Source organism: Bufo gargarizans, chromosome 2 (assembly GCF_014858855.1).
Source record: "Bufo gargarizans isolate SCDJY-AF-19 chromosome 2, ASM1485885v1, whole genome shotgun sequence".
Taxonomy (NCBI): Eukaryota; Metazoa; Chordata; class Amphibia; order Anura; family Bufonidae; genus Bufo; species Bufo gargarizans.
The window spans coordinates 75972371-75986219 of NC_058081.1; the positions used below are offsets into that span (position 1 = coordinate 75972371).

At 51.0% G+C, this 13849-nt stretch overlaps 1 protein-coding gene across 2 annotated transcripts in view; it reads right to left on the reverse strand.

Moving 5' to 3' along the window:
* Nucleotides 1-942: 942 nt before the first annotated feature.
* The window catches only part of ENTPD4 (ectonucleoside triphosphate diphosphohydrolase 4), a 53475-nt gene continuing 40568 nt past the window's right edge, over nucleotides 943-13849 (reverse strand). For both annotated transcript variants that reach the window (XM_044279204.1, XM_044279203.1), the window contains exons 11-13: nucleotides 11861-11946; nucleotides 11380-11541; nucleotides 943-1750 (exon numbers count right to left, since the gene is read on the reverse strand). In XM_044279204.1, coding sequence (XP_044135139.1) covers nucleotides 1522-1750; nucleotides 11380-11541; nucleotides 11861-11946 — 477 coding nt within the window. In that variant the 3' untranslated portion in view covers nucleotides 943-1521. The remainder of the gene's footprint in view (nucleotides 1751-11379; nucleotides 11542-11860; nucleotides 11947-13849) is intronic.

A 13849-nucleotide genomic window follows, 5' to 3' on the forward strand; every position in this document is an offset into this window, starting at 1 on the left:
TGAACTTTATCACAATATGCTAATTTTTTTAGAAGGACCTGTATATATGGATGCTGCTGAGACAAGCACAACTGCCCCTTCTTATCGGGGTGGGGTGGGGGGTCAGAGGCTACCAACCAAAAAAAATAAAAATAAATCCCTGTTACCTGCATTGATATACTGTAGCTTTGTTCCTAGTGCCAAGATTTAGAAATTGTAGGGTATGGTGACACAGAGTATTTTGGACGACGTTTGAAGCACATCTGCCTGCAGGATTGTTTGCCAAAGTCAGAAGTGGAGTAGATAGGAATCAGAAATATAAAAGGAAGGACGTCTACTTCCTGGTAGATTCAGACCAAAATCCTGCCTCAAAACCTCATCCAAAAAACTGCGTGGTGGCCTCTTATGGTGACATTAGTGCACAGTAGCATCTGCATTTGGAGCTTCACTGAAGACACTGACAACCATATGGTTGGATACCACTGTCCTACATAATAGAAGACTTTCTTCCTTTATAATGTACTGCACGACTTACCGTGGCCATACACCTTTAATTGTTCTCCCCCATATACATGCATGTTTAGCCGAGCATGCATGTGTTATCAAGCATCTGGCGGCAGCTTACCTCCATTGTTGAATTCCCTGTTTTTTCTAATAACTCTGACAACCCCATATAACTGAGGACTGGCACGTGTAACTCCATTCTGTTTCTGGGAGCAATACAGCATCTGCAAGCATTTATCTGCAAATTTAGCAACTCTTTTACTCCAGGGAGCAGGTGTCCACAGAAGATGCTTGCACTTACACATCTATAACCCATACTTATCCCCCTATTGAGCAGCCAGTTACGGCTGGCAGCAGCTGTGCCAGGCAATGCCATAATGCAGTATGAGAGAGAGGGGCAAAGCTGTCATGGAAGAAGCAAACACGCAGACTGAAGGGAAAACTCGCTGAGACTTCCACTTTTACCTGATGACGGCAGCCATTTTATTGTAATTAACGTATGGCTATCCTATCAATCTCCTAGAAACGAGTGACATCGGTGAGGGAAGACAGTCAGTGAATAGAGTCCTGGATCAGCTCTCATCATCAATGCTTCATGCGTAGGGTGCAACTAACAATTATGTCCTGCACCAGTCATCTGGATTATTTTTGAAATAAGGACTATTGTATCTTGATGCTGGGAGAAATGAAAGGTAGGTATTTTGGGGGCAGGCTGTGTTTCCTTGGTGGGGGAGGGGGGGTTCAAGGAGTCCTTATTCACAGGCTCCATACAAGTAATGGGGAACACAAGTCTCACCCCAATATTACTGACAAGATATAAGACCCTGAGACTTAGAACATGGCTTTTTATTAGTTGCCTTCCTTCACAATCTGAGCCATGTTTACCCCCATAACACCAGACTTGTTCCGATATCCAATCCCTCAACATCAAAAGGATCCAATGGACAGTTCACATCGGTCCCTGTAGCAGTGACAGGCAGTTTAAGCCTTTCCATCCAGCAGGCTTAAGAAGATGTGCAAGATATTGCTACTAGTACTTTACAAAGGTCCGGGAAGCCCAGATGGCGGTAACCCTTGTTCCACCCACAGAGCAGAAGATGACGTGTTCCTCTGCATGCGGCGGTGGATGCGGCGGAGCCTCAGCAGGTATAACATGATGGAGAGTAGGACCACGAGGAAACAGACCAAAAACAGATAATGGTTGTACACAAAGGATGCTCCTCGCCAATGAGGGTGGCTGCCACGGAACTGCTCCTGCTGGATGTCTCTGTGGGTGACAAGAGCACAAGGATAGATGTGGGATAATCCTAGAGATAATGACATTATGCAATCACATAAAGCACCTAAATAACAGAATACTTAAGGCTGCCGACAACTATCTCTCCTGACTCCAACATACATGTTTGGTCTGGCAAAACGGGTATGTATATTTAATGGGGAGAAAGCTGCAGCCAGACACTTCTGGCGATGGCTTATCTCCTAGGAGAAGAAACGGATCAGGCAAAAAAGGAGATTTTTGTATAACTTACCAGTTAAATCTCTTTCTCGCTCTTCCTTGGGGGACACAGACCTTGGGTATAGCTCAGCTCCCTAGGAGGCGTGACACTAAGTAAAACTGTTAAGCCCCTCCTCCATCAGCTATACCCTCAGCCTGGAGATAGAGGCTACCAGTTGCGTGTCCAAGTAGTGAAAGGATAACAACCAACAACGTAAACAACAGCCAGCAACCCAACAGGGCGCCAGACCATAACCCCATAACCAAAACACAGAAGGGTGGGTGCTGTGTCCCCCAAGGAAGAGCGAGAAAGAGATTTAACTGGTAAGTTATACAAAAATCTCCTTTTCTCGCCCATTTTCCTTGGGGGACACAGACCTTGGGACGTTCAAGAGCAGTCCAAGAAGGGAGGGACCACAACCCAAGGCGGAACACCACCTGAGCATCAGGAAACCGCAGCCTGCAAGACCAGGCGGCCCAAAGCAGCATCCGCTGATGCATGCGTATGCACTCTATAGAACCTGGTGAAAGTGTGCAGAGAAGACCAAGTGGCTGCTTTGCACAACTGCTCAGCCGAGGCCCGATGCCTCTGCGCCCATGAAGCTCCGACTGCCCTGGTGGAATGAGCAGTGACGCCGAAAGGCGGAGCCCTGCCCTTGGCTCGATAAGCCTCAGACACCGCCAGTTTAATGAAACGGGCAATGGCCACCTTGGAGACCGCCAAACCCTTGCGCGAACCCTCCGGAACCACAAACAGGGAATCCGTGCGCCGAAAAGATCCGGTGACCTCCAAGTAAATCCTCAACGCCCTGACCACATCCAGACGGTGCAGTTCCCGTTCTCTGGGGTGGGAAGGAGAGGGACAGAGCGACGGAAGGACGATGTCCTCATTGATGTGAAAGGCGGAGACCACCTTTGGCAGGAAGGACGGGACAGGCCGAAGCACAAACTTATCCTGGTGGAAGACCAGGAAAGGTTCGGAGCAAGAAAGAGCCGCCAACTCCGACACCCGTCGGAGAGACGTGATGGCCACAAGAAAGATGACCTTACAGGACAGAAGGCGAAGGGAGACCTCCCGCAAAGGCTCGAAGGGGGCAGACTGGAGCGCCGAGAGCACCATATTCAGGTCCCAGGAAGGAACCGGAGGGCGGTACGGCGGAACAGAGTGAGCCACCCCTTGCAAAAAAGTCTTAATCGGCCCCAGAGAGGCCAAGGGACGCTGGAGAAGAATAGACAGCGCCAAAATCTGTCCCTTCAGAGAACTGAGGCCCAGCCCCAGGTCCAGACCCGACTGGAGGAAGGACAGGATCGTGGGAAGAGAAAACCGGAGAGGTGGGATGCTCCGGGACTCACAAAAACCCAGATAGGATCTCCAAACCCGATAGTAGATTCTAGAGGACACGGGCTTACGAGCACGAATCATGGTGCGGACTACGTCCGCGGAGAAACCCCGTCGCGTTAAGACGGCGGTCTCAACAGCCACGCCGTCAAACGTAGCGAGCCTAAATGCTCGTGGAAGATCGGACCCTGAGAGAGAAGGTCTTCCCTGGAGGGCAGTGGCCACGGTGCGTCTGCCAACAGCAACATTAGGTCGGCGTACCAGGACCGACGGGGCCAATCCGGGGCGATTAGAATCGCGGGAACGCCCTCTGCCGCGATCCTCCGAAGAACCCGTGGCAGGAGGGGGAGAGGAGGAAAGACGTACAGAAGGGAGAATTCGCGCCACGGAAGGATGAGCGCGTCGGCGCCGTATGCCTGCGGGTCCCGTGCCCTGGCCAGGTATAGGGGAACCTTGTGGTTGAATTTGGAGGCCATGAGGTCTACGTCGGGGCGACCCCAGCGAAGACAAAGGGCCTCGAACACCTCTGGGTGCAGCGACCATTCTCCCGGGTCGATGGTGGACCGGCTGAGGAAATCCGCCGCCCAGTTGTCCACCCCCGGGATGTAAATTGCAGACAAGGCTGGCACGTGCGTCTCTGCCCAGAGGAGAATGAGGGACACCTCTTGCATCGCCGCAGCGCTGCGGGTGCCTCCCTGATGGTTTATGTACGCCACAGCCGTGGCATTGTCCGATTGGATCCGAACAGGGTGGCCCTTCAGTAGATGGGTCCAGTGTCTGAGGGACAAAAGAACTGCCCTCAGTTCCAGAATGTTGATCGGAAGTCTGGACTCCGACAGAGACCAAACGCCCTGGACGGATCGGGGAGGGAAAACCCCCCCCCCACCCCCGTAAGCTGGCATCGGTGGTAATCACCAGCCAGTTCAGTGGAAGGAAGGACCTCCCCCTCAGAGGGATATGCAACCACCAGCTGAGGGAAGCCCGAGCCAGGGGAGGCAGAAGGAAGGTCCTGTCCAGACTCCTCGGTGATTTGTCCCAGGCCGACAGAATCGCCCTCTGAAAAGCGCGGGATCGGAACTGTGCGAATGGCACAGCTTCGAAACAGGCAACCATCTTTCCCAGCAACCGCATGCTGGATCTGAGGGAAGGACGGTGATGACGGAGAAGACTGCGAACCGACCCGCGAAGGGCCAGGCGCTTGTCCGACGGAAGGCGGACCTCCGCCAGTTCCGTATCCAGGAGCATCCCCAGGAAGATCAGCCGTCTGGAGGGAGTAAGGGAAGACTTGGGGTGGTTGATAATCCAACCAAAACGCGTCAGGGTCTCCAGAGTGAGATCCACGCTGCCGGATGCCTGAGAAAAGGAGGGTGCCTTGACCAAGATGTCGTCCAAGTACGGAAGAAGAAAAACACTTCTTGAACGTAGAAGAGCCAAGACAGGGGCCAGGACCTTGGTGAACACCCGAGGAGCCGTTGCCAGACCAAAGGGAAGGGCGACGAATTGGAAGTGATCGTCCCCCACCGTGAAGCGCAGGAAGCGGTGATGACATGGAGCAACCGGAACGTGGAGGTATGCATCCTGAACGTCGATTGAAGCCATGAAATCCCCCTTCTCCAGGGAGGCCACTGCGGACCGGAGAGACTCCATCCGAAATCTCTGCAGACGGAGAAACCGGTTCAGGCGCTTTAGGTCCAAGATCGGCCGCACCGAGCCTTCCTTCTTGGGGACCACAAAGAGGTTCGAATAGAACCCCCTGAACCTTTCCGTCGGAGGCACAGGGGTGACGACACCCTTGTCTATTAGCGAGCGAATGGCCGCGAGAAAGGCGGCCGCCCGTACGGGATCCCGCGGAGGACGTGAACGGAAGAAACGGTCTGGCGGAATGGACGCAAATTCGATCTTGTACCCGCAAGATACAATCTCGAGCGCCCATGCGTCTGAGATGTGGGCCCGCCAAACGTTCCTGAACAGGAGAAGGCGGCCCCCCACCCGGGTGGGTGGGGGCGCACCTTCAGGCAGAGGGCTGCTGGCCTGTGGAAGCCCGCGCAGGCTGGGCCTTGCGCCAGGTAGGTTGCGCCCGAAAAAACGGCTTCTTGCGTCTATCCTGGGCTGGGCCGGAGGAAGAAGAACCGGCCGCTGGTCTAGACCCGGTGGGTTTACGAAAGGACCGAAACCGGGACGAACCAGCGCGACCACGGGGGGCGCCCTTTTGCCTGGACTGGGGGAGGTGAGTACTCTTCCCACCCGTGGCCTCTGATATAAGTTCGTCCAGACGGGTCCCGAACAAGCGGGAACCCGTGAATGGTAGGCCGGCCAAAGAACGTTTGGAAGCGGCGTCCGCCGCCCAAACCTTCAGCCAGAGTTCCCTCCTGACAGAAACTGCCAGGGCCGAGGAACGGGCAATGAGGGCACCCGCATCAAGGGAGGCCTCACAGATAAATTTTCCGGCCTGGATAATTAGCTGGGCTAAGGAGCGGAGGTCCTGAACAGGGACGTCCGACCCTAACTCCTGCTCCAGTTGCAAACCCCATTCAGAGACCGCTTTACCAACCCAGGCGGAGGCAAAGACCGGTCTAAGGGCCGAACCAGAGGCAGTGAATATGGCCTTAGAGAGGGATTCCGTACGACGGTCCTCAGCAGACTGGAGGGAAGATCCGTCCTGTACAGGAATAGCAGTGCTCTTGGACAGGCGAGCCACGGGAGGATCAACCTTGGGTGGGGATGTCCACGTGGTCACAGAATCCGCTGGAAAGGGATAGCAAATGTCCAGCTTTTTAGGCGTAATAAAGCGGACGTTAGGCCGAGTCCAAGCCTTGGATACCACAGAAGAAAAATCGGCATGTATGGGAAAAACCTTGGAGGCCTGTCTGGGCCGGAGAAAGGACACGCCGGCCTGCTCAGAGCTGGGGGGGTCATCATGTATCTGAAAGGTATCGCGGATGCTAGCGATAAGATGCCCCACCGCGGATGACAATTTTGACGGAAGCTCTGAGTCCATGTCCACGTCCGAATCCGCCAGCTCTCCCTCAGAAGGCGTATCCCTTTGAGAGGATAGGCTTGACTGAGCTCGCACGCGTGGCGGAGAGAGCGAAACATCAGGAGAAGATGTGCGCTCAATCCTCGGACGTTTCTGAGTATGCCGGGCCCTGGAAGATTCACTGGGAGGCAGGGAATCAGTGGGGGCGGCAGAAACGGAATTCCCAGCGGGCGCGACAGGGATTGCGGCAGCCTGCGGGAGAGGCGGTCTATCCACGAGACGGCCCACTACGTGCGTAAGGCTCTCCACCGCCTGAGACAGAGACTTAGCCCAGTCAGGGGGTTCAGAGGCAACGGGGAGCGCAGCGGGAAGCGGGCCCTGCACCGGGGCCTGACATGCAAGGCAATGCGGCTCAGATTGCCCACTCGGAAAAAGTACCTTGCAGGCGGTACAGGCATGGTACCAGGGTTTGGGGGCACCCGTGGGATCTGACATGTTGAAAAAGTGGTCGCACCCTGATACAGAGACCACAAGGGGTTGCAGCAGCTATGACCAGGAGGGTTAGGAGAGGGTTAACTGTCCTACCAGTGCCTCAGAAGAACGTCAGGAGTGAAGACCAGATCAACAGCTGCAGAAGGCAACAATAGCAGAGCGTGCGTCCAGAAACGCGATCCATGCACCGGGAGTCTCCCACGTGGCTCAGCTTCCAGACCGGAGTGAGGAAACGCGGCAAAAAACTCAGCAGAGGCGCGGGAAGAAGCTCCGCCCCCTACACGCTTGACTGTCTCCTGTGAAGGAGAACGTAAACTCCGCCCCCAATGACGCGCGCGCGAAAAAAAACAGGCCCCCTGCTGCCGAGAGCTCTCAGGCCTATGCAGGAGCGTGAGCCACAGAACGAACTGCCGTAAAATAAAGGCCCGCAGGCCCAATGCGCGGCGATATCAGGTGGGTGACCTCACCGGACCTCCACTGTCACCATGTCCCCCGCCGAGCCCGAACCGTCGATGTCGGGCCTAAGCCACGCCCCCCGATCACGGCACGGAGCGGCGGTGGCGGGGAGGGAGAAGGATGATGGCACCGCTTCTCAGAGAGTAATGCCAGTGGGCCCTAAGACAGTGGGGGGGGGGGGGGGGAGCGGAAGCAGCCGCAGATGGGGAGATCTTCAAGAGAGGGACAGAGCGACGTGCTCAATGCAACCACGGGTGCCCCCCAAAAACCATGCAAATAGGGACAGGGTATGGGCTGGAAATAGCCATCTTACCTGTCTTCGCCCTCAGTTCCTTCCAGCAGGGTCGCCCCTTCAGCCACTGGCACCGCAGTGGCAGGAAGCTGGAAGAGGGGCTTGGCGTGCGGGCGACCCCCTAGCTGGTGGGATGTAGGGGAGCCAGTGCTGCCCAGATCCTCCTATTGCTTCTGTGGGGGAGGCAGCAGTGCAAATAAGTTGACACTGGCGCAGCTCAACCCCGGGAGAGCAGAGAGGTCCAATGCGTCTCTGGTATCCCTAGGAAAAAAAACAAAAATAAAATAACAAATTAGAGAAAAAATTAAAACAAGGAGAAAACAGCCCTGCAGTAGCAGGGGGTGTCTTGCCTCCTTGGACACTAAGCTAAAAACTGGTAGCCTCTATCTCCAGGCTGAGGGTATAGCTGATGGAGGAGGGGCTTAACAGTTTTACTTAGTGTCACGCCTCCTAGGGAGCTGAGCTATACCCAAGGTCTGTGTCCCCCAAGGAAAATGGGCGAGAAATATTTACTTCCCCTAATCCTTCTCTCCCTCGACATCATCTGTGGGGGGAAGGTGAGGAGGTCCTCACACACATAGACTGTCGGCTGAACCCACCATTCTTGACAGGTTCGGCCAACAATACACTAATGTGTATGGGAGCCCTTAATCCTCCAAGGGATGGGGTGCCCAACCTGCGGCCCTCCAGCTGTTGCAAAACTACAACTTCCATACTCTGTATACCACTGCATGGATACACGCTTTTAGCCTGGATACAAGATGAGATACAGCTTCTAGCCTGGATACAAAAGGAGATACGGTTGGGCATGGAGGCATACAGGTTCTGTATGGTATCCTGCAGAACATTTGCATCCCAGCTGGTCCCATAAATGCTCCATTGGGGATAAATATGGCGATTGGACAGGCCAAAGAAGTATTGTTATCTGGCAGTCTAGCAGTCAGTGATCTCTCCCCACAAGGCACACTACCCAGAAGTAGCCTCTAAGGGCTGTTTCACACGAGCGAGTCCATTGCGGGAATCACGCTCAGTGTGTGAGTGTGATCCTCCGCTCTGGACTTGCAGGAGCGCACGGCATTATCATGATTTATAATGCTATGTGTCTCTGCTTGACCTTATTTCTATAGAATCATACTGACAGCTTTATGTCACTATGATTCTGTGGAAAAAAGGCCAAGCAGAGACACATAGCATTATAAATCATGATAATGCCGTGCGCTCCTGCAAGTCCAGAGCGGAGGATCACACTCACACACTGAGCGTGATTCCCGCAATGGACTCGCTCGTGTGAAACAGCCCCTAAGAGTTTTATTATAAAGCAGTGGTGGAAGCAATTTAACACTCTTTTTGTGGCAAGACTAAGTGTCTAATGAGACCACATCTGTAATTAGGGTTGTTTCGGTTATCGAAATATCGATACTGGGATTTCCATTTTTTCATTACTGGGTTGCGCAGTCTAGTAGAACAGAACTTGGAGTGCGCTGCTGTCAGTGCGCTCCAAGTTCCCTCAGTAGCACAGGGGAGAAGGAAGCAGTCTGTCCCTCCCCCCTGTGCTGTACCACCAATGAAAGTTAACTTCTAATACAAATACAGGAGGCAGCAGAATCACATAGCCGGCACCCTGCCTCTATGACAGGGTGCTGCGATCAGCTGCAGTTAACCCCATCATGTGCCGCACCTGAGGGGTTAACTGCCGCTGATCGCAGCTCCCTGTCATAGAGGCAGGGTGCCGGCTATGTGATTCTGCCGGCACCGCCTCCTGTATTAAAGGTTAACTATCATTGGTACCGCAGTGCGCCCTCCCCCCCTCCCCAGTATTAAAAACATTGGTAGCGCAGTGCTCCCCTCCCACCCAAGCCCCCCAGTATTAATCATTGGTGGCAGTGGCCACAGGGTCCCCTCTCCCCTCCTCATTAGTGGTGCAGTGGCAGCTTCTGATCGGAGCCCCAGCAGTGTAATCCTGGGTCTCCGATCGGTTACCATGGCAGCCAGGACGCTACTGAAGCCCTGGCTGCCATGGTAATCTCCCTGCTGCTGTGTGCACAAAGCCCAGGGCAGCGGGGACAGTGTAAGATCCTATTCACCCAAATAGAGCTCTATTAAGGTGAATACGACAAGGGATCAAAAGGGGGAAAATAGTTATTAAATAAAAAGTAAAAAAAATAAATAAATATTAAGTATAAATCACCCCCTTTCCCAATTTTACATATAAAATATAAACATCACATATTGCCACGTCCGAAAAGTCCAAACGATTAAAATATTTAAAAAATCTCCTATGCGGTGAACGCCAAAATAGAAAAAAATAAAATAAAAACTGCGCAATTCGCCATTTTTTAGTCACCTTGTCCCCCAAAAAATCGGATTGGACTGGTCGATTATGGGCCAGACGTTCCATAAAATGCGGAATGCACGCTTTTTTTGGGTGTTTTATTTGTTTCGCCTAGTATCGAATGGTATAGAGTATCGCAATACTTTTTTATGGTATCGAAACTGAATCTAAATTTTGGCATCGAAACAACCCTATCTGTAATCAATTACATATCTGTCTCAGACAGATCTGCATGCAGCAATCTGACATTTCCTGCAGTATTTTTTGGCAATGAGTGTATAAAGTACAGATTAATAACCCCACCAGTGAGAATAATATTACCATTAGGTGACGGCTATCCATATACGGAGTCAAATTAGGCTTGGAAAGGTTTTCTATTATCAAGAGTTGCTGTGCAAGCGCGCCAAACTCTTTGGGCAGGAATAAGGACTGCTCATTATTCCAAGCCCATTATGGAAGCGCTTCATTAGTACAGGAGGACCAGGAAGCGTTGAAGGATCTGTACTCACCGCTTCCTGGTCCTCGGCTCGGCTGTGCAGGGCTGCGTTGTGACCTCACACTGTGCGCCGCGATACACAGCCGACAGCAGGATGAAGAGGATCGCAATAGTGACCAGGAGCAGGAGAGGTAAGTGTTATTTTTTTATTTGCCCTGGGGGCTGACATAAGGGCTGATGGCTCACATAGGGGGCTGATGGCTGACATAAGGGGGCTGATGGCTAACATAAGGGGGTGATGGCTCACATAGGGGGCTGATAGATGGCTAAAGGTTGGGGGGTTGATCTGAGGCATTGGGGGTCTGATCCGAGGTCTGATTAACATTGAGGGTTTGATTGCTGGTCTGACCTGAGGTGTAATGAAATTTTTTTTTTCTTATTGTTCTACTCTAAAACCTAGGTGCGTCTTATAGGGCGAAAAATACGGTACAGTGCAGCAGAGACCAGTGTAGCAGAGACCCTAGTCAGTTTATATAGTTGTTATATAGTGTTATATATTTTAATATGCACCTTGTGTTTTGTTATGCACGTGAATCAGTCAGCGCCAACTAGCACCCCCTAAGCCCCGCCTACCCCCTAAGCCCCTACCCCCCGAACCCCCGCCCCCTTTCCCCCCCACCCGGTCCCTGGGAAAATTGTCTTGCATTAAACTGGTCCTTGGTGCAAAAAAGGTTGGGGACCACTGCTCTAGAGGATTGTGCCCCCAACTATTATAAAAGGTCATGAAAGCAAATCATATCTTTATTCTAGAAATATAAAAATGAATCTCATATAACCGAGGACTAGAGGTCTGACCTCCCTGTACACACTCTGCCTAAATTCATCCCCAGGCACTGAGCTTGTGAACAGTGGCTGCAGGGGGGTTTGGGCTATACTTTATATTTCAGGTTATATATTTGTATTTCTGACTACTATCACCAAAAAATTATCAAATATTCATTTACACTCCTTTTTAACTGGAGTGTGCCAAATTTTCAGAATATGAAGGCCAGAAAGAAGAAGAAATGTACTTGTTACCTCAATGGCAAGAACCTAGTCCTGTATAATATTGCTCCAAGCGTCCATTGAACCTCCTTATCATACACTTGAAGGACAGTTTTAAGGTTGCTGTAGTTGGAAGGGAACGAGAAGCCTGTATGGAAAACCTCATACATCCAGGCAGATTTAAAGCACTGGTACCTGTAATGAAGAGATTACCATGTAAAAATCGGCACAGTCCCCTCTAAAAGAATAACATACAGATACACAAGTAGCTTGTTTGGGACCCTCTCCCTTTTTGAGCCAGAGAGGCACTCTGTAGGAGCTCTGTCATCTGAATGGTCACCATATAAGACTACATGTCGGCCCGGCTGGCCCCAGCTCCTCCAGCAAAATCAGCTGTTTGCTGGGGGTGACAGAAGCGGGACTGCTTGCAATCAGCTCTGGGGCTGCATTATGAAAAGGGTTGATCGGACAAACCCCTGTGTGAGTGGTGAGGAGTAATTTTTGTGATACTCACTTAAGTCTGTGCAAGTCGGCATGTGATGCGTATAGGCCACGATCAAACCTCTCCCTTAGAACTGACCATTTGGTAGCACAGTAATCCTGATGAAAAAAACATATATATAAATTGTTAAACAAAAAAAGGCTTTTGTTTTAAATTATTTCATTACCACTCCAATTAAAGGGGTTATCCGAGACTAAAAAATGTCCCCCTCACACTAAATCTACTTACCTGGCTCCCCGCAACGCCACTGCTGTTTCTCCCCGGGGCTTGGGCATACGGGGGACATTTTTTAGTCTCAGATAACCCCTTTAACCCTTGTGTGACTGTCCCCTTAATTCAACCCCGCTGTTAGTTATTTGTGTGGTCCCAGAAGGATGACTGTAGCAGATGCGATTTCCCACCCAGATATGGCTGCCATCAGGATAAGTCTTTGGCTAGTTTCCTGGAAGTTGGCTGCCGACTTGGGAAACAAGTGGTAATAGAAACTCAGAAGAGGCCTAATGAAATTTCAAGAACCCAGACAGGTTCCTGAAATTTGGGATAATAAATATGGGAGGCATATATCCTTCCTCCCCCCACCAGTTTTTTTGTGAAAAATTGCAAACACTATTTGCCACTTTTTTAACGCCACGTAAGGGGGTCGTGTCACGAAGCATAGTTTACATTTTTCAAACCAGCACCTGGATCTGAATACATTTGTAATTGCAGGTCATTAAACATTTATTATAGCTATTAGTGCTATTCAATAAGATGCATCTGTATAGCGCCGCCTGCCGTTTGTTCTTTTGTCCGGATGCTCAGTTTAAGGGTCCATTCCTTTCCAGATAAACGTTCCTGTTTTTTGCGGATCCGAAAATCTGGATGACATGAGGATGCTTTTAGCATGTCTTCCGCATTTTTGACAGATCCATTGACTAGAATGGCATGACGGAACGCAAAATCGGACAAAATAGTAGGACAGGGTATATTTTTTTCCTGGATCTGAATAAACGGAACCCACGGAACGGAATCACGGAATCGGAGAGCACCATGAGTGCTGTCCGATTATTTGCGGATTCCATTGAAAATGAATGGATCCGCATAACGTTCCGTTTTTAATCGGAATGGATGCAGAACACCAAAACGGACTTGTGAATGGACCCTAAGGGCTCATTCAGACCGCCGTATGCTGTCTGCAAAAATGCGAATTAGTTTTTTTGCGGACAGCATACGGCCATCTGAAAGAGCCCTAACTCTTCAACTGCCACCAATCATATGTTCTGTTAGGAGCTGTGGCAGTTACAGGGAGAGAGCTGCAGCAGAAAGGACACACCCCTGAACTGCCAGGCTGAAGATAATCTAGCATAGCAACTGGGGCCGTGAATGTGGAGATCTCTGGATCCATGTGAGGTACAGGGCTGGTTCTAGCTTTGTTAGAAAGGTATTGTCGTGTACTATGTGATTTCATCAATCATGGCATAATCCTTTTAAGGAAAGATTTTTATCTCTGCTGCCCTTGTCACTTTGCCAAAAAGGGGGTGTGGTAAGGCCTGCCCTGAAATCTACGCCACCCCCTAGTCGGCATAGATTTCACTCTTTTATGTCAGAAAACTGATGTAAAAAAAGATAAATATGCCATGGCTGCTGGCCCTGCACCAGCAGCCCTGGCATATTTATCTGCTTTTACATCAGTTTTCTGACGTAAAAGAGTGAAATCTATGCCGACTAGGGGGTGGCGTAGATTTCAGTTTGGGCACATGGACTACCAGAGCTGCGCCTAATTTATGACAAGGTGCGAGGCTCATAATAAATTAGGTGCAGCCTCCGGCACTGCAAGGGGATATCATAGACTGGCGTATAACGCTGGAATATGATAAATTCCCCCCCTATTTATTCTTGCGCTATATTTATAGAACTAATGTGCCATCGATGAGAAGAGCTTCTTTTCTTGTGTCCCATGACAATTCTTATCTATGTTAACCCACTCCTCCTGTGTTACCAGGAAGACTTATTCTAGCAAAG